Genomic DNA, 20,333 nt, shown 5'->3' with positions numbered 1-20,333 from the left:
GCTGTTTCCCCCCCACATGCAAAGCAATTTGAAAGAAAAATTGGCTTCAGTCCCAGCGGAGAGTGTGTTATAAATCTTGACATGCTGATTTGTAACCTCACTTTGTCCTCCAAAAAGGAAAGAGAGAGAGAGAGAGAGAGAGAGGATCTTCCAAGGACTGAGTGAGAAGGTGAATTTCTCTGACATTCACAGTTCCCACAAGAATTTTTAGGAAAGTTCAGGGAACACAACCACATGGGGGTATCTGCACACCTCTGTGTCTCTATTTTCATTGTTAATTAGTTCTTCAATTATTGAATGTTACAAGTTACACAATTTAATGCCTTCAATGAGAGTAAAGGAGGCAGCATGTGTATAAATTATGAGATGTACATGAAGTACTTTTATGTTTTATAGTGAAAGAGCTCGAGTTTTTTCTCTCCTGACAGTTTTTCCATTTAATCCGATATGACTTGGATGCAGATTTTGTTGATCCTTCAGAGAGTGTTAGAATAAATGTGCGATGGGGAGTTATACGATATACAGTCTGGCGTTCTCATAAAGCATATTTTTCTGTAATGATGCCCAGAAAATTAATGAGGTTCAAAATAATACGTTCAACAAAAACCTGATTTGTCTGATTGGTGGTTAATGATTGTAGTGGGAAAATGGTGTTATTACAGCACTGAATAATATCACCATGTCTACATACAACAAGGATATAAATACAGAGAGTTAGTTTATTTACAACCACACACAGGAGCACATAATACATTACTGAGGGTAGAATAAGTCTAATTTGCCAGAGTACTATTGGCAGCATAAGCACACTCTGTTCAGAACACAGAAGACTTCAATCATTAAAAAAAAAAAATTAATGGGCATTGTGCATGTAAAGTGTTATGTAATCACACATCACCCCTGACACTTGGATTTGCATTCCATGTTTAAACTGTCACTGCTGTCACTTGTGTGTGGTTTTATTTAAAGAGCCGTTGTCACGTCACCATCTGGTTATCAGGCACAAATATTGAAGTAAGGTCTGAATTTGCATAAAATTTGTTGTCTGCAAGGAGGAAAGTTGATTTTGGGCCTCTTCTTTGCTGTAACAGTGCTGGAGGCTGAGCTTACAGTTTTTAAAAACTAAAGCACTGTATGTAAATGTCTCGAGCCAACTTCCAAGGAGTCAGACTTTAATGTGGTCATAAGTAATAGGATTTCTGAGGGTTCGAAGTTTTTCTTTGGACATTGGTCACTTTATCACTTATTTCAGTCCAGTTCTCATATCTGACCATTTTTTGAACCACTCAACACTGTTCTATGGATCATTGAAGTGTAATGGGCACTTAACTCAGAGAACTGGTGTTGTGTCTACACATAATAGACAACTATCTTTAGGCACTTGTAATTAGCAACCTATCATAAAAACACAATTTGTTTCAATTGCTTTAGTTAAATCTAGCAAAAAAAAAAAAAAAAAATACATACAGTTTGATGGGCATAAATTTTTTTTGTCTGAGGCTAAAATAATGATTAAAGAACTGGATTGAAAATCAGTAACAACAAGTCTTACGTTTTTGTGTAGGCAGGAGTTCAGGAGGTGATTGTCTATAGCTATCTATAAAACATGGTGGATGCTCTCATGGCTTGAACTGCATTTCAGCCAGTGATGTTGGTGATTTTGTCAAAAGTGATGAAATAATGACGGCATCAGATTTTGATCCAATATGCAATAACATCTGTCTGATTGGCAAATGCTCAATTTTTCAGCATGACAATAGTCACAAACAGACTGCCAATGCCGTAAAAGCATACCTCGATAGAAAAACACTGTCATTCATGGATATTATTATTATTATTATTATTATTATTATTATTATTATTATTATTATTATTACATACGGATCTTTTGGTGGAGCTTTTACATTTGAATGAGCATAAATAAATAAATAAATAAATAAATAAATAAAAGAAAAAACATGGGGTATCAATCGTAAAGTTGACTTTCTGTTTGATTATCATTCGGTGCTGTGTCTTGCTAATGTTGCCCTTATCAGAGCATTTTAAGGCTGAGTAAACTAACTGTGAAATAAGAATCGTTGTTTAAAGCGTTTAGCTGCCCCCTCGGGGCTCATTAGAATTGACGGGTGAGTGGGTGCTGCTGGGTGTAATGTTCCTTTAAAGAGCGCTGCCCCCCGCAGCGTCGTCATTGCGCAGAGCAGTTTGAACCAAAAAGCGGAGTGACCTTCCTCCGCTCTCAGTCTGAGAGGGGCAGCACTGAAGCAATAAGCCGGTCACAGCTCCCGCGGTCCCCCCGCTTTAGCTTCAGAAATGAACAACAACTTAGTCGGAGATGAAGTCGGGTAAGATCGGTTTAACAGAGCCGTGCACGGCATCCATGCGGAACCGTGAATCTGTTTGTGACTTTCTGTTAGAGCGCTGTGTTGTCAAGCTGTCAGTTGACAGCTAACGTTAGCTAGCAGGCTAAGCTAGCCTGAGTAACTTAGCGAAGTCGCTAGCCTGAGGAAAGGCGGCCAAAAAAGTGAAAGTAGTCTTCAGAGTAGCTCAGCCTTTGGTGCCACAGCTCATGGAGAAATTTACCATGTTTGTGTGAAGTGCTACCACTTGTCAGACGAGTACACGGAATTGTAGTTAGTTATTTCTGTGTTGTTTTCGGTTAGCTCCAAGCAACTGAGCTAGTTGAGCTAACGCTTGCCAGCGAAGCGAAAGTCTCCGTTCCTGACTTCGTCGGTGCGAGGACATTTAGCGGGCACTGCTGGAGGATGGAGCATCCTCGTGTGTAGCCAGTCTTCACTTTTCCCACGGTCGTTACAATTGTCATTTGTGTGTTTCAGCAGTGATCCGAGGCACACATTAACGAACTCGCTAGCGCATTTGACAGAAGTACCGTTTGAACTGCCGCTAAACTTCCAGTTATGCAGGCATCATCCGAGTTCACTGGTCCGCATGCGGAGAGCCGAGCAACCGCTCGTTGCTCCGCTCATAGATGGAAATACGGATCTCAGCGTTGAAAGGTGATAGACACGGGCTGTCGTGGTTTCGGAACTCAGTTTGTGTTAGCCTGCTAGACGCCAGGGCTCTGTCCCGGGTAACTTACGTGGCAGGAGGTTTATAAAAAGCCCTTTATTGTCGAGGCCATTGCCTTGAATGTTAGAAGACCAAAGTGACATCCATAGCAAGGACTAGACCTCAACATGAGTCACACTAAACACGGACATTTTAACTGTAGCTGTACTGTGGATATAACCAGATGCTGCATTAGTAGCAGGCTTGCCTGATGTTGTGTAATAGCTGTGTTCCTGGCTGTTTAATCAGCTGTGCTTTCAGCCTGTGCAGGAGAGCTTTCATTTTTTTTAAATCATGCCTTTCATATGTGACTCTGTCCTGACGATTTCCAGATTATCATTTAGTCTGGCTCAAAGTGATGATCAGTGCTCACTTAATGGTCACATCTCCTTTCAGGAAACTTTTTGTGGGTGGATTGGACTGGAGTACCACACAAGGTATGTCACACGGTTTCACCCATGAAGGCTTATTTATATAATTCAACCCTTTCTGCATTGCACTGTTCACGCTGCCTGGTTGTGTATCAGAAATTAGTTGTGAATGTAGCATATAGATCAGGTCAGGTCAAGTCAGTAGCAATACAGAGATGATTTCCAGAGATAATAATGAAATAAAATCTTGCTTTAATATCAGTATTATGATGATATACTGACAGTGACTAATGGGGCTTGCATTTAATTGATAACCTGTCACTGAGTCATGTGAAGACCTGTAGAGAAGTAGTTTCTCTTGAGGTTTCAGTAAATTTATCCTTATGATTGCTAAGAGTATGTAGTTAATATTAATTACACATTTTTGACCCTTTAATGTCAAACCCTTCAAAACTCAATATCATGTAATTTTTATCTAATGAGCACCTGAAAGCGAGGTTTTGTAAAACATAACCTGCCAAGGTGGAATTGCTCATTCCTGTTTGTTATTATGAGCACTGTTTTGTTGTGTACCAAAGCATGTGTATCATTTTAATTAGTCCTTAGCCTTGAGTATCTAGAAGCAGACTATGTAACACTCACAGTAACCGTAATTACAGATAATAACAAGTTTTGCATGATATTATTGGTGTAGTGACTTTGTAATATGCATAGACTTGACAGCATACTAGGAACGTATAGTTAGTAGCAGCATTTATTAGATATTAAATCATGTCATTGAAATCTCCGTGGTCATTAATGTGCTTTGTCTGTTATAAAGAACAGGAATATAAAAAGTAGGCATAGTAACGCCTCACGCTTTACTATGATTTCATTCAAACTGTCATTTATGAGCCTTTAATTTTCATATTTCCAAGCAGATAGTGTAAGTGTCCCTGATGGTTTGCTTGTAGCAAGTGTCTCTCGGTATTATTGAATTTTTTGATATGCTGTAGTGACTTTTGATGTGCTTTTCACATCGCAATATAACTGATATATCCACGTGTGTGTATATATATATGAACGTCTCTGTTGGGTGTGTGTTTACACTGTCCTCTCATTCAGTCCGAGCCGGAGATTGTCTTGCTTGTTGAAAGCCCTGCACTGTCTCATGCTAGATTGGCCATTGTGTAACATTGCACGGGTGCTTGTCTGTGCTACCAGCACTGAACCACAGGGCTACGTAACTCTGAGCTTGTTTCTACGGTGATGCCTCAGGGCTTCTCAGCAATGAGAAAAAGCAATTACGGTAATGCTCTCCAATGTGACTCCTCATTTGTTCAAACTTGCACGCCTTGCTTGTCCTGCCTCCGTGGGCGTGTGCGGGCCTTACATTTGTTGGTTGTATATTTAGTGCAATGCAAGATGACAGTGGGTCAATGCTTCATTTGCTCTTGAGGAGTTTTAGTGTGTCACTTACTGTAACATTATGTTTTCGCATGGATAGCACAATACCAGATATTCTTCCATAACAATAAAGGTTCCTTAATACCTTTTGGTGTTGCCAGTATAATCCACAGAAAAATAATTTTTTCTCTCAGGTTTTGGTCCAAGTTGGAGTGTCACAGATATTTTTATGGTGTCCTTCAGCATAAAGAAGTCATCTAGTATTTAAACAATGACTGCACTTCCTTCTCTTCATGAGGAAAATTGCTGTGGCTCAATGCTTTTGCTTTGTTATCTTCTCTTCTCTTCTCAGAGACACTGAGAAACTACTTCTCACAGTATGGGGAAGTAGTAGATTGTGTCATCATGAAGGACAAAACTACAAATCAGTCGCGAGGCTTCGGCTTTGTTAAGTTCAAAGACCCCAATTGTGTACGGACAGTGCTGGAGACAAAGCCACATAATCTCGATGGAAGAAATGTAAGTATTTTAACAACAGAAGAGCAGATGGTTGAATCAAACGCAGTAATCTGCCGGCGCTTTCTGTGAGAAAACTGAGAAAAAAACCTTCATATTGTATTTCATCATCCACCAGTTAGAAGTTATTTAAGGGAGAGGACAGGTTTTCTTTAGGCCATACATGCCTGGAACCATTAGTACAGATGATGCACTTTGGAAAGACTGACATTAGTTTGCCCGACAAGATTTACCTGTTTAAATGAGTGAAATTGAAATAGGGATGGGTTTCTCCCACGTGCATCAAATCAGTTTCATTCACGTGAGATTTTTCTTGGTTTGCTGTGCTGATAGAAACAGTGCGGGGGGTGAGGAACATTTGAAGGTGCCTTTATTTTAGGCTAATGGAAAACTCTCTCTGTTGTTAGATTGACCCGAAGCCATGTACTCCCAGAGGAATGCAGCCTGAAAAGTCTCGAACCAAGGAGGGCTGGGTAAGAGGAATCTGATTTCTTCTGGGGATGCTAGGCTAGCTGTTTCTACTGGAATAAACCTGGAATAGACCCCAGCCTCTCCGTCCCCTCCTCTTCTGGAGGTTAGGCTATAGCTTGTTTTAATGAGGCGACCTTGAGCTTTTAAGTGTAAATTATATATATTTTTTCTTTAAAGTATAATAATTTTCTTTTTTCCCCCCATCGTGACAAAAACACAGCCTTTATTACTTTGAGGTCTGGATAACTCACAGAAACATTAAACAATCTGTGACTTCTGTCAGCTTCGATCTCTTACTGCAGGGACTGCAGCAATATCAGCCACTCTCTGGTACAGCTTCCACTTATTTGAAATTGAAGTATAGAATTGTGACATTTTAAAATGTTCCTGTATAACGACACTAAATTAAAATACAGCTGCATGATTGCATTAACTTTTTTTTTCCTAGCCGTCTTATCTGAAATGTGATGTTCTTGTAATTGCCCTCACACATCGAGGTATTATTAAGGAGGGTTTGAACATGAGTTGGCTAATGTGGTGCATCGCTCTCAGCAACAAATTTTCTGAAAGGCAGAAATCTCCGCTCTTGCTCGGATAATTTGTGGGTCGATCAACGATGCTTATCAAACCCCTGCAGACCTATTATAGCCATTTTGTCCCTTTGGGCAGCGGGGACTTTAGTTTTGCTGTCAATATAACGTTTTCATAAGTTGCTTATTTGGCTGTAAGCAGACTGTATGTCAGAAGCTTTTAGAAATGCGGCTCTTTGCTTGCTGCTGCTGCTGGAGCCCCTTTCACTGGCTTTAAGTCATGCAGCTGGTACTGAATGTTTTACTAAGTAAACACAAGATGTAATTGTTAGAAATCATTGTTGTAAACAGCCTCTAGCCCTTACGGCATGAGTGCAGTGTACAGCAACGGCGAAACGCTTAGTGGTTGAGAATAAGTGGAAGAAGCCGTGTTCTCTGATCTGTGGAGACTAGTCTTTGCATTGACATGACATGTTAAGAATTATACCCCAGGGCAAGAGGAGAACCTAATTTCTTCTGCACTGTCTGAATAGATGATGGCTAACTGGCCCCTTCCCAGAGTGATCCTGTAAGAGACATTGAAATCCATACACTCCCTGTTTTTTTTCAGAAGGGCAGCAAAGCTGATAGCAATAAATCAAAGAAGATATTTGTAGGTGGAATCCCCCATAACTGCGGCGAGCCTGAACTCAGGGACTATTTCAATAGATTCGGAGTGGTGAGTATTGCCAAGTGCATAATACAAGTCAGTTCATTATTGTCATTAAGAGTGCTTGAATGGATGTGACATTGAACAGGGTCAGTACTACAGCATAAAAATATATGGGGCGAGATGCGATAGGACGATTCATTATTTTTCCAAACTGAGCAAGAGTATTTAACTGGAATAAGAACGGACCCTTACCAGATTTCTAAAGCTGAGCCACTGTTTCCCTTTGTCCCATTCAAGGTCACAGAGGTGGTAATGATCTATGATGCGGAGAAGCAGAGGCCCCGAGGTAAAAGCTGATCCTGTCCTTTCCCTCCCCTCTCCATACCTTACCATATTAAATCTAATGACAAACTATTCTGCCCCCCCCCCCCCAAAAAAAAAAAAAAAAAAATCCCATTCAGCCCCAGCGATCTCGTTTAGTTAATGCACTGGAACGGGAATTTTGTTCATGGTAAATACAAGCATTAACTGGAACCCATACTAGGTTACTACAGTCAATATCAACCAGTTTTTATTATTGCTGTGGAAAAAAACACTGCCCGCTGAGGCTGCATTAAATTCCTCAAGATAAATGAAGGCAATAATTGTGCATTCGTATATGTATTTTTATAACATAATAACGCAAAACTTTAGCTCAACCTGTGTTGTACATTATCACAGTGGGAATATGTGAATTTTGCATAGGTTGTCTAGCAAACTGGTGTCATAAGAGCAAATTAACTGGCTATCATGAGCGTAACTAGTTCATTAGCATTTAGTGTAAGTGATGGCTTCACTTTTTCAAGTATGTAAACAATAGTTGGGTAAAATGAAGAAGTAAAATTAGGAAACTACTTTTTGGTGTAATTTTTCCTCTTGCTCGTATTCACTTCACTTTCAGTGTGAGAGATGGAAGCAAAGTCCACAGTCCTTGTTTATTTGGAGCTAACTTGAGTCTAAAAAAGTCAAACAAAGTTGGTATCTTTCAAAATCTGACACTGCAGTGACCTTTAAACTGGAACCGCTTAAGCAGAGATCTCTTCATAGTGAGTGTAACTAGGAGGACTAAAGACACTTAAGAACTGCTGAATATTTCAGTTTTTAAAAAAGAAAAACAAATACACCTTAAAACAAATATTGACACTAGATTTTTACGTATCAAACGTTTTGTTTGTTTTGTGGCTGTCGCTGTCCATAACCAATCAAATGTAACGTGATATTTAATTACCAGTTAACCTCCCCAGCATTATTTGGCCTTCAAAATGACATTGAAAAAATATGTTGTGCAGTTTTAATACAGCTTAGTCAAAATATTCCATTCCTAGTGCATTTTGTCATTTTCTTTACAAATAGCTGAAATAAAAGGTATAAAAACATATTCTTAAAAAAAGAAGAAGAAAACAACGCATACTAAGGATGCAAATTTGTCTTGAAAACCACAATTAATCACCATGAAGTAAAATGACTTATTTTATCTTTTTTATTTACTAAAACTGTTTCCACTAGTTATTAAAAATGATCTCGGAAACAAGCTAAGACTAACTAACTGAAAAAGAGACATTTTGCAGGAAAAATAGGTGCTCAAAAAAACACAGTACTTAATCACACTGTGCAACTGGCGTATTGAGAACACTTTGAGCGTGTGAAGGGGGGGTTTGTCCTTCAAAGAGGCTGGTTGCAGCCTGTTGTCTGGAGAACAATGGAATCATTTTAAACCCTTTTATTTCCCTTGGACTCCTCAAAACTTTCAGAGACCTAATTTTGAACTTCAGAAAGGACCTTTTATGTTTACCCACTTAAGTCATAAATGTATCATGAGTGTGTGACATGTGTCGACACTTTTAGCACGGATGGCCTCGCTGGGAATCAGACCCGTGCCACCGGACGCGATGGTGTCAGGCCCTGCCCACCGAGTTACAGTCACAGCTGCTTCATCTGCATTTGTCCTACATAGAAACGATGAAGCGGTCACTGATCCACAACACGCACCCCGCCTCTCCCTTCAGAACCCACTCTCTGTTCACTCTCTGTTGGGGAAAAACCCAGAATAGTTTGCCATTGGATTTTAACATGATCTATTGCACAAGTAACAACCATTACATAATCTTTAATAGTGTAAACCTTCTTTTACTAAAACCGTTAGATGCTGATCATTGGAATAAGTTTTCTTTACCTTTATTTAGAAGTAACTGATACTTGTATCTTAAATGGCATAGTATGTGTTTTCCCATACGTAGAAAGTTAAGTATTTTTGTAAGTAAGCCCTTTCTATTTTTTCTTTCTTCTGTCCCCCTTCTTCTTGTGAATGGTTTGAATGTGATTAACGGTGTCTCTTAAGATTTGTCTTTTCTCCTTTAGGTTACTGTGTATTGATGGGTAGCACAGAGGTACAGGCCAAACGTAAATGCAGCCAATTTATTTTATTTTATCCGTTTGTTTTATTTTTTTTCTTTTTAACTTGGTAAAAAATGAGGTGTACACAAAGCTGCATCTATGCTTGCCTGGACTTGACTGATGATTTCACTCTATTAAGCTTAAGAGCAATTTAAGGAAAGTCCTGTCGCAACAGTGTCTCACGGTTGTGATCACATGATGCTGCAGCATAATTATTATAAATAATAACCTTTTTCCCTACATATAATGAATTTTAGATGTAAAGATTTATATATATATAAGATGTAACACAGACTCTGTGTGGACCAATCTTGCTTAATTGTGACCCCAAAAGGTCAATATTGCCTTGGGAAAAAAGTCTAACTAATTACAACTTCAGTAATAATTTATCATTAAATATTTTCAATAATACAAATTTGTAATATAAAGTTTACTCTGATAAAAAATACTTGATTTCAGTAAATTTGTGTCATTTCTGCATTAAAAATACTTAAACTGTCACTTGAATATAACAAATCTTGGTAATTAGTAAGCCAATAATTTGAAAATGTCAAATTATGTTCTAGTTCTCCATCCAGATGGTCTGTAGTTTGTTAGCTGATATTTTAGGCTGGGTAAAATCCTTACCAATGACACCATATGTCAAAATCTTTAATGGGCCAACTTGGTTTTACATTTAGGTCGGGGAACGGGTCATCGACAGATGTTAATAATAGCAGTAGATCACGAGTCTTGGGAATGTTTGGCAGGGTACTAGAGGTCTCTGAAAATCTCAGTTGTCTTGTAGGACATTTAATTGGATTCAGGTTAGGTCCCCAAGTAGAGATGCACACCCAACCCAATTCTGCCACAGCGGAAAGTTAATCAGATTGAAAGTAGATCACTGCAGCACGCAGCAGCTTGTTGGCTCTGCAGGGTTTTGCCTCAGATCATCAGATGAAATAATTTCCCGAACAGCCGGCGTGGTCAAAAAGTTGTCGAACTTGTTGATGCACTTTGTGTATTCCCTTGATGAAACAAAACACACCCTGCTCATCAGTGCGGACGATCAGTTGTGGCCTATATCTTTGTGTTACCGTTGTGAGCAATATTTTAATTGTCCATTTTAGGCTTATCCTGGCTGACTCAAAAGTAAAATACTGAATTTGGGAAAGCTTGGAGAAAGCTTTAGGCATTCTACAGTTTGTGTTTCTCCATATTTTTTGTGATGCATTAACAATGGCTGTTGCGAGTGTGTGCTCCACAGCAATATACCACGGGACAGATCAAGGTGGGGTTTGGATGAAACAGCATGAAGTAATTAATTGTAATATTGGCTCAATTGGAATTCATCAGCTACACGTTTGACCTTTTTATGTGACATTTCACTTTAAATCAAACCTGTCACCCTTCATGTTTAACATTTAAGCACTCCATTATTAATCTTCACCAAAAGTTTCTCTGCACAGTAAAGTTTCCTTTAATTCCCCAGGCGTTAGTCTTGGATTTGTATTGTCTGCGATGTCATCCGAACCCCAGGAGCCTCTTGCTCAGTCTTGACGGATCCTCACTCTGCTGAAGCCCAATACTGTTCTTCATCTTGTGTTGTCACAACCCCCCTGCTACCTTGATTCACTCTTGGTCGTTGGCTAGGTTTTGGATTTATTACTTTCGAGGCCGAACAATCAGTGGACCAGGCTGTCAACATGCATTTTCACGACATCATGGGCAAAAAAGTGTGTAGTTGTAGTTTTATTTTACCCTTAAGATCAAACTGAGGCTTGGGCGACAGAGCAGGAACTGTACTGTGATGCTGCTTTATTGCTCAGAGCTAATTTTCTAGTGGCTTCCTATTTGTGAACGCAGCATCATACGGCTCAAAATTAAGTGTCTAATATCTTAAATTGATGTACGTAATATTTTTTTCATCACATTACATGCCTATCTCCCACTTATGCTTTCATAGTTTCTAAAAGCCCTCATCCTTCTCTTGCTGCTATTACAGTTTAAATTGTCGCCCAAGGCTTTGTTTAAACTGACCACTCCTTTAGGATGTCTAAACAAGTTAAATTGTATTCTACGAATTTCAATTACAGTAATTTTCTGGCTCTTGATGTGCTAAAATGGAAACCAAATGAATGAAATGCAAGGCTTTAAATCCAGCAGTCTTCTTGAGATTTTAACTCACCTAAAGGATTGGTCGAGTCACTTCTATTTTTGTTTCTTTGTTTCTTTTTTTCTTTGTTGTTTTCTTTTCTAATGTTTTGTTGGCAGGTCACTTACACGTCAACATGTTTTATTTTCTTTGTTTTTCTTTTTGAAAAGTTAAAGAAAAGCTCAACTCAGTGACCTCAGTTGAAGAATCTCCATACTGTGTCTGTCAATTCTTTAAATCTACCAAATGAAAGTCTGCCACTTCACAGTGTTTGCTTTAACTCGGCGCGTGAAGCAGATGGATGAGGTTTAGTGTACAGAGTCAGTTCAGATAGTGTCAGGTAGGCTGTCCGTCCGGTAAAGTAACAGTAAGTCTACTGTGTTGTAATATTTAAGCACAGCTCTTAACCCGCTGCCACACCTCTGATTGTACCATTGTACGGACAATCCAGCTGACACCTCACCTGAGTTACAACCAAACAAAAAGACATTGACTTGGGTTAAAATGGGACTTTATCCGCTCCCTAGGAAAACCACCCCGGAGAGGCAGTAAATGAAGACAGCCTCCTCCTTGCCCTCCATGCAAATAGTAATGAGTTGTGGGCATGAGAAAATGATCGCAGTACAGTTACATCCACTTATGCATATCCTGTTACTGCACATGTGGTTTTAGTGTTTCAAGGTCAGTCCATAGTAGCTGACACGTTGAAGATCTTTCGTAACGTATGTTAAAATGATTTTGGAGAGACACACCTCTCTGTGTCTCCCTTCTTAGATGTTTTTCTCTGTCAAACTTGACTTGGAATAAGTACTCGAGGGAGAACGAACAGTGACAAGATGGCTGTAAAACGAACCGATCGCCACTCTGAATTGGATGTGACATTCAATAAAGACCTCAACTGGAGTCCTCAGTCCAAACCACAAATTAAATGATATTATTAACTACCAGTTAATTTTCTCCAGAAAATACCTAAGGCCAGGAAATTTGAAAGCTTCCCTGAAATGGATTTTATTATTTACCAATTTAGAACGGCAACAGATTTTCATTCAGATGTCACTGATTATTACATGAAAAAGATGAGCTGAATCCAATTTTGCCAGCCCAACCTGTATACTCTCTGCTGGTACCCGCTCCCCTTGACTTTGCCCTCATTTCTTGTAGGATTGGGGGCTCAACTTAATCCATTGTTCTTGACTTGACATTACCTTACGCTGGGACTTGAGGGAGGCTGGGAGATATGAGTTACAAAATTAGAAATTGGAGCACATCAAACTGTGGAACAAATCCCAATTCTGCTGTTGGGGACTGTACAGAAGTCACGGTATCCATCACTCGTAGCTGAGATGCCCAAGGGAGAAAGTGCTCAGGTAACCGGCGGCGAGGCCACTCCCGGAAACATGTGCATGTAATTAGGTCGACAGAGAAGGAAGAGGGGAGGCTGGGGAAGGTGGTAACACCTTAAAGCAGGGAGGAATTTGCAATTCGTTTTCCTCCCGCAAGGTGACCCCAATAACTCAACCTCTCAGTCTATTTATGGTTGGCTCCCCCTTAGTCTCAGCCTGTTTCTTTGCTCTGGTTAAGTGCTGGCAGCTTTGCCTAGTTATAGACAGCGAAGTTTTGTTATTGGGTCAACACATTCATACTTGACTCAAGGTCACCCAATTTTTTTTATATATATTTATATATAATTAAAATTAAATCAAATGTGGCATTTAATTAACATCGTCTTTATCAAAAATGAAGAAACAACTTGTCAAATTTATGGACAATTGTTGGGATCCAGTTTGAAAACTGTTTTCTCACTTTTGACACAGTATGAAGATTCAGATTTAGATTGAATAAAAAAAAAAAAAAAGACTGTTCATTTGTAGTTTCTGCATGTTTACCTTATATTCTGTTAGAGCTGAGATACCGATCTACATCCATTCCCCCTTAAAACTTATACCAAAACAAAATACAAATGAAATTCTCTGTAAGCGTTAGCTGGAGAAAGGTAAGTCATGACCTTCCATTAGATGTCTTTATCTTTTATATAGGGTAGTTAATGACAAAGAAAAAGACAGACATCTATGTTTCTCAGGTACCTTTCAGATCTTGGATCATTGATTGGCTCTTTGATTTTCTTTTTTTCTTTTTTTTTCCTGGCCAGTGAAATTCCCGATTAACACAGAGTACCTGAGACACATAGCCATACAGCCCTTCTGGCTACACAGTAATATTAATTTATATATAGCTGGCCCACATAAATTAAATAAACATAAAGTAAAATATTTCAAACTGGCCCAAATTGCTGAGATTAAGTATCAGAGCTAGGACAGGTCTGTCTAGGTGAGGGGCTTCATGGACTTTTTACTGGTGTTGCCAAATGTGCCCTCCTTGTCCTTTGTCCAGGTGGAAGTAAAGAAGGCCGAACCTCGTGACAGCAAAGCTCCTGGCCAGCTTGGCCCTGGCCAGTGGGCGCCCAGGGGCATCTTGAGTGCAGCTAATGGTTGGACAGCACAGCCTGCTCAGGGCTGGCAACAGCCTTATGGGCCACAGGGTGAGTGGGAACAAGTCCCAGAGCAGAGCAAGAGAAGCTCACTGTTCAGAGGAAAATCCAATGTTTAATCCTCTGCTTAAACATTAGGTTTGTATGTATGTGTGACAGTTTGAATACTTAACTGTTATGTGAACATTTTATGTTTTCAGTCTAATCTTTTTTTTTTTTTTCCTTCTCCTTCCTAAAGGAGTGTGGGTGTCAACTACCGGCCAGCCCATAGGTAGGTGTTAGTCCTCCACTTGACAACACAAAAACTGTCTTCTTTTTGTTATTTTTGTGGCTTTCTTGCATGTTGTGTAACTGTTAGACTGCAGATACATGTGTTTTTGCCATGTGATCATGTGCTTATCTCAAAACGCTTGTGTGACAGCACAGGGCTCGCACACGGTGTGGCCCATGGACTGATGACAGTTAACAGTACATGTTATCACTGATTCATTAAGGCTGAGGCTGCTGATAATTTGCTGCTCGAGACAGATGGCAGCATTGAATGGATTCCGGGCCTCCCTCTGCTATTGGTCAGGCTCGGCTTCATATCACCACCTCCGGGTCAACCTGCAGCGCTCGCTGCAGTGTCGACTCTGTGCTCGCTCGCAAGATCCTTCAGTTTCAGATAGTCGTCTGCTTCAGTCTTTAAACAACTTCTCTGTGCACACTTTTAATCAGAGAATCTGTTTGATGCAGTTCATATGTATCCTATTATTGTCAACTGTGCTCAAGTCTCATTAGTCTTTGTTATTCTGTGTTGGGGTAGGCGGGTATGGACCTCCGTTGCCAACAGGCCGGGGAACCCCCGCCCAGCCTCCGTCGCCTTTCAACGCATTCCTGGTCACGACCCCGGCAGGTGGCTTTGCTGCACCTCAGGGCTACCCTCAGCAGGGCTACAGCACCGCACCTCAGTTTGGTCAGTCGTACTAACTCAGTCACATTTTACTACTGTTGATTGGTAATGCTGTGTATATAAATAAGTTAATAGTTTGGAGGCCAGTAGACGGTGACTTTTATTTATTTTTAAAGCATTTGAAAAAAACATGTTTAGTGCAGCGTCACTGAAGAAAAGAGAAGAAAATTTGAAACAATGATTTAAGTCATTTTTGTAACAATCACAGTTTATATTTATGAAAGACATGTATTGGCCACACAGAGCTTTGGTTCTTATACCCCTTATGTGGTCTAGGTTTAGACTGTTAGACAGTGATATTAGGTGAATAAATGGTAGTTAGTGCCTTGACTAGAAGTGTTTTTTGTGAGGTGGTAATGGTGTCAGAAATCATCCACTTTTTTTCTCCTTTTTTGCACACAAATGGTATAAAATGCTAAAGCAACGCTAGAAAACGTTCTTTGGGGTGAAAAACAAATACAAATCATGATATGTCTTTCCAACAGGTTACAGTTTCGGCACACCACAAGCAGACCAGTATGCTCCACAGGTTCCTCCTCCACCCACGACTCCAGGAACTGCACCGCTGGGCTTTGCACCAGCCACCACACCGACTCAGGATTTGAGCAAAGCTCCCACCGGGCAGCCTGACTTCACTTATAGCCAGTATGGTAAGACGGGCTTTGTGCATAAAGAATGCCGCCTCTTTTCTCTCCCAGTTGATTTTTCTTCACCTCTCGGTCCTGCCCGTCTCCCTGGTTATTTTACTGGGTGCAGCTACAGCCTTTTTAGGTTCATGAGTATTCCCCTTAGACGAGCAGGAGCTTGCTGATGGTACCATTTAGCTTGAACGGCTACACATGCATACATGCTTTCTGCATAAATGAACCCCTCTGGCTCTGCCAAGAAGATCACTGCTGAAGTTTCGCCATACCCAGGAGTCCTCAGCAGTCATTTCAGTTGAGTGTTTCCGGCGGGCCCTGGATTGATAAAAGATTGGTAGGTCTTGGTAGGTTTGAATTAGATCATCCTGCCTTGCGATGTTTGTTTTTCCTGTTTTGTTTTGTTTTTATTTTAAAAGGATTCCAAACTTGGCCTGAACGTGCAAACCATTTGATTTGATTTGGTTCAGGCACTCCTGCTTTTCAGTTAATCCCTTCGACCCTTCCTCCTCTTCCATGTTGATGACTTTGCTGGCTTCTTTTCCCAGACTTGGCACGATTCCCATAGAAGAGCACCAGCATGACAATATTATCTTATGAAACACTGTTTCTGGAATATGCCGTGTCCAATCTGCCAAGCCACCTATCAGATTTTTTTCACCATGTTCATCATTGTTATTGCACTGGAGCTTTGCATGCTTGTCTGCAGAATGTGACCTTTTTCCACTCTGTGTTGTAAATGCATAGAGATATTGGAGTACTGGATTAGTCATTTTTGACTAATGTGTCTGTAGGTTGTACTTTGTGGTTTCTGTCTTTGTGGTCTTTGAACAGTGCTGTCGACCAGTCTAACAAAACCTTTAGATCGTGTCGGACCACAATAAATATTCGTCCTGGATCTCGACTGAGCTCTGAAACTGCTGCCACATTTCAGTCAGCATTCAGTGCCTTGAAAATGAGACAGTTCGCCAATCCACTTTAGTAGAAAACAATGATTTGTAGTTTGTATGATTTTAAGACTGTTAGGGGCCTGAATCACATGTTGTAAATGCACGATGGAGAACCGGCGATCACGCTGAGAGCACAAATGGAGGCCGGAAGTTTTCAGATGTGAAACAAAAGGCCGAGATAAAAACTAACCAGCATCCATGGAAAAGGAGCAGTCTTTGTCTTTGTTCAACACCGAGCCATTCACTTACATAACCACACAGGCAGATAACAGTCAGATGCTCATTCATAGCTTCCATCCAGTTTCTTGGCTGACTGGTGTTATTTTATTTTTTTATTATCATTATTATTATTCTGACTTGGCTTCCAGCTGCTTCCAACTGCTTAATCCCACATCTACAGCAGTCCTGCGATTGCTGCCAGTCATGACAGGTGCCCATCTTGTTCAGTGTTTTGTGCCTGTGCTTATCCTCCATCCAGCTTTTTTGCTTTTACTGTTCAGGCACTTTGTCTGCTTATCAGTTGGTAGAAACAGCAGAGCCTTGCGAAGGTTTTGTGAAATGAGCATAAAACACGGAGCTCAAAAGTGACGCAAGATTTAGATACTGGATAAGTTTGTGTGTAAAACTAGCAAATGGTTAGTTTGGCTTTTATTAAAGTGATGCTTGTCTTAAAAGCAGCAGTTGTCGAAATGCCCTTGAGTGCACTGCCAAGGTGCATTCGATTTCTAAGAGAACTGGGGTTATTCAAGTAACCAAACAAAGAGATGAAAAGTGCACACAGCCGTGACACAAAGACTCCAAGTGGCGTGTTGAAAGATGGGAAACAAGCCTAGAAATGTGTATCATGGTAGACCAATGGTTCTCTTTCTTGTTTCTAGCTGCTTCCTACCCGTATTTTCAGGCTTCTTACTTGTTTTGGTGGTTTTTTTTGTTGTTGTTTTTTTTAGAACAATGCACATTTCACAAAATTTTGCGAGACCAGGCTGGCATGATAAAGTCAGGTGTGCTAGCAGCTAGCTCACACATGTGTTTTGACTTGTAGGCGAAGCTGAAAAGAAATGCATCGCGGAGCATAGTGCAGACCCATTAAATAAGTATAAATGTACAGCTCTGTTAGCTCAGTAAGAGGGGGAACTATGTAAAGTAGTCGGCCAGCCGTATGTGGGTTCAGTCAACCTGGTCTCCTCATCTCCCTGATAGGCTTGGGTAACTACCCTCAGGACCCCTCTGCCTACGGACCAACGCGTCCTTCTCACAGTTATGGTCAGGATGAGCAGGGAGGATATAGTTCAGGTAGGTGCCAGCATCGTCTTCTCCAACCACAAAAGCAGCATTTGTTCAGTAATACAGTATTTAGAGCTGCAACTTGGTTCTGTGCCTCTTTTCTTTTGCTCTGTGTTGAGTATTTTGCATGTACATTTTGCATGTACATACAAATTACTATGTGTATTCTTGTATAGTAAAATCAAGCTATTGCAAGCCCCAAAGCTGAGTGGATTTGAAAGAAATTTAAATTTGGCAAGCTTAGCCGTAGGCCTGCCGTTTCCCTCAGCAGCTGTAGCTTTACTATACCAAGACTGACCACATCCTCCTTTTTTGTTCACTTTCTCAGTCTGCATTGCTTTGCTGGTTGTTAAAGGATGATCTAATTGTCAGAAAATGTGTTCATGGTTCAGTTATCTCTATGCATCAGCAGTCCATTCAACCATTGTTTCTTTTCCCCATGTACTGTCTCCACATTTTAGCTAAAGGGGTGAGAAAGGAAAGAAGATTTAAAGAAGGCCACGAAACCAGTAAATTTCAATTTCTCTCAGATTGTTCTGTCTCACGGTCCTGTTGGGATCACTCCTCGTTTTAGTTCTTTTCCTATGAAATTTTGTTGTATTTTCCAATTTTCACCATTTTCTTTCTCTCTTTTCAATTCAGTTATTCAGAACTATCTCTGAAATGCTTTGTTTTCTGTTTGTTTGTTTTTTTTTTTTTGGTGACACATTGATACCTTCACTCTTTTGTTGACTGGCTTTTACCAGGGTTGGAAAATAATCAGTCGCCATGAGCAGGTTTCAGCAGTGTGAGCAGTGCTTCTGTTTTTTGATAAGATTGGTTTCCTTCCCTGGGAGTCACTGTGGTTCCCTCGTGTATTTGCAGGGAGATGGTGCCACCGCGTGCGTGTGCGTACGCGAGAGTGTGTGTGTAGGAGAACATCCTAAGTGTCTCAAACAATGTTTTCCTCAATGAAGCCATTTAAAAATGTCCCTTAAATTCAACTGAAATTTTCCTTTTACTGTTTGTTTGAACGTACACAGGTTTTGACATAAAAAGGCTCATTGAAGGATTACACAACTAGTTGGAAAAATCCACCATGAAACACTGAGAAAACTTAAATTTACTGTCAAGCAGTGCTTACTCTGTTTCTAAACCCCTGTTGTTGCTTGGTTAGAGCTGCACAAAACTGCTTCAAAGCTGCAAATGTAGCACCTGCACCAAGCAACACGCACAGCAGTGTGTCCTGTAATATTTGGAATATGGGAGCAGTGTGAGTACAATAAGAAGCAGTTGGTGTTAGATTTTTCCTTAAAGTACAAACTGTGAATATTTTACATTAAATTTATTCAGTAAAAGGATTTAAGGCATTAGCCTTCTATCGAAACACCATCCGGTGAACCTGACATTAACGTCACCCCCTCTGTCCTGTCTGCACCTGTCCTGTGTGTTGTTCACCTCAGGGTACGGTCAGGACCTGACAGCCTTCGGCCACAGCTTCGCAGACCCCAGCCAGCCGACAGCCTCGTATGGTGCACCGACAGCACAGCCCGCCGCTGCTCCCCAGCCTGCCGCCAGCGCATTCGGCAGAGGGCAGAACCACAACGTACAGGGCTTCCACCCGTATCGACGCTGACCACCACCACCATCACCCCTTCCCAGGCAGGACCGCTGTGTAAAGTTCAAAAATAAACAAAAAATAAGAAGTCAGGGAAATCTGTGTTCTTGCTAAAATGCAAAACTGGAGTTCTGGATGTTCTTTAGGAATGTTGAATGCACACAGTTTGTGAAACAGGGATTCCAGTAAATTTAAAAGGGTATTTTTTGTCTTTTTTTAAAATTATTTTATTTTATTTTTTCGTTTTGCATAAATTAAAAAAAACATTCAGCAGAAAGAAGCTTTTATTCCCCACCCCCAACCCATGTTTTATAGTAGAAATAAACTACTTTGCAATAATTTTGTCTGGTCAAACACTAGCACAGAGACTATATGTAAAGAGACTTGCCTATGAATATGTATATTTATGGTGGACACAAATGAAAACAGGGTCTCAAGTTTCCTCAGCTTTAAATTATAGGGAAAATGTTTTTATTTTTCATTTGGTGAATTTTGTTTACTTTCTGAGCCTTTAAAGTTTGTTTAAAATGGAGATTATGAATATATATATTATACACAAACTGTGCAATTTTTTAAAAAGGAAAAAAAATTTTGTACTATAAATGTACACTTTGCTTGTTTTTTTATTTAAAGATGTAGACTTCCCTCAGGTGGCTGTTTTGGGTGCATTTTTGCACTTATGCAAAAAGTAAAGATGAAAAATTATTACAAAAATAAACGTTTTAAGGATAAAATCATTCTCGCTGATCTCAGTTGTGTTTCTATCTGGTGTTTTGTTTTGTGTTTTGTGTTTTTTTTTTTTTTTTTTTTTTTTTGTTTTTTTTAAAGGAGGAGGAGGAGGAGGAGGTGGTGGGGGGGGGTA

General features: G+C 40.1%; 1 protein-coding gene across 6 annotated transcripts; it reads left to right on the top strand.

Moving 5' to 3' along the window:
• The first annotated feature begins 2,164 nt into the window (after positions 1–2,164).
• Positions 2,165–20,200, top strand: dazap1 (DAZ associated protein 1). Of its 6 annotated transcripts, none has more exons than XM_085381577.1 (14): positions 2,186–2,342; positions 3,463–3,503; positions 5,176–5,342; positions 5,747–5,812; positions 6,951–7,058; positions 7,290–7,338; positions 11,058–11,140; positions 13,951–14,098; positions 14,286–14,318; positions 14,853–15,002; positions 15,485–15,649; positions 17,791–17,883; positions 18,336–18,383; positions 19,317–20,200. In XM_085381577.1, exons 1-14 carry the CDS (start codon positions 2,311–2,313, stop codon positions 19,487–19,489), a joined length of 1,356 nt encoding a protein of 451 aa, XP_085237703.1. In that variant the 5' UTR covers positions 2,186–2,310; the 3' UTR covers positions 19,490–20,200. The 6 variants fall into 6 exon arrangements, with proteins under 6 accessions (XP_085237701.1, XP_085237700.1, XP_085237703.1 ...); XM_085381579.1 differs by lacking the exon at positions 2,186–2,342 and adding an exon at positions 2,401–3,014; XM_085381575.1 differs by lacking the exon at positions 18,336–18,383 and having other exon boundaries at positions 2,165–2,342; positions 14,943–15,002.
• The last annotated feature ends 133 nt before the right edge of the window (positions 20,201–20,333 follow it).

Source organism: Rhamphochromis longiceps, linkage group LG15 (genome assembly GCF_057381845.1).
Source record: "Rhamphochromis longiceps isolate RC_006_pf linkage group LG15, R_longiceps_female_GT1.1, whole genome shotgun sequence".
Classification (NCBI taxonomy): domain Eukaryota; kingdom Metazoa; phylum Chordata; class Actinopteri; order Cichliformes; family Cichlidae; genus Rhamphochromis; species Rhamphochromis longiceps.
This window is presented reverse-complemented; position numbering and strand designations above follow the sequence as displayed.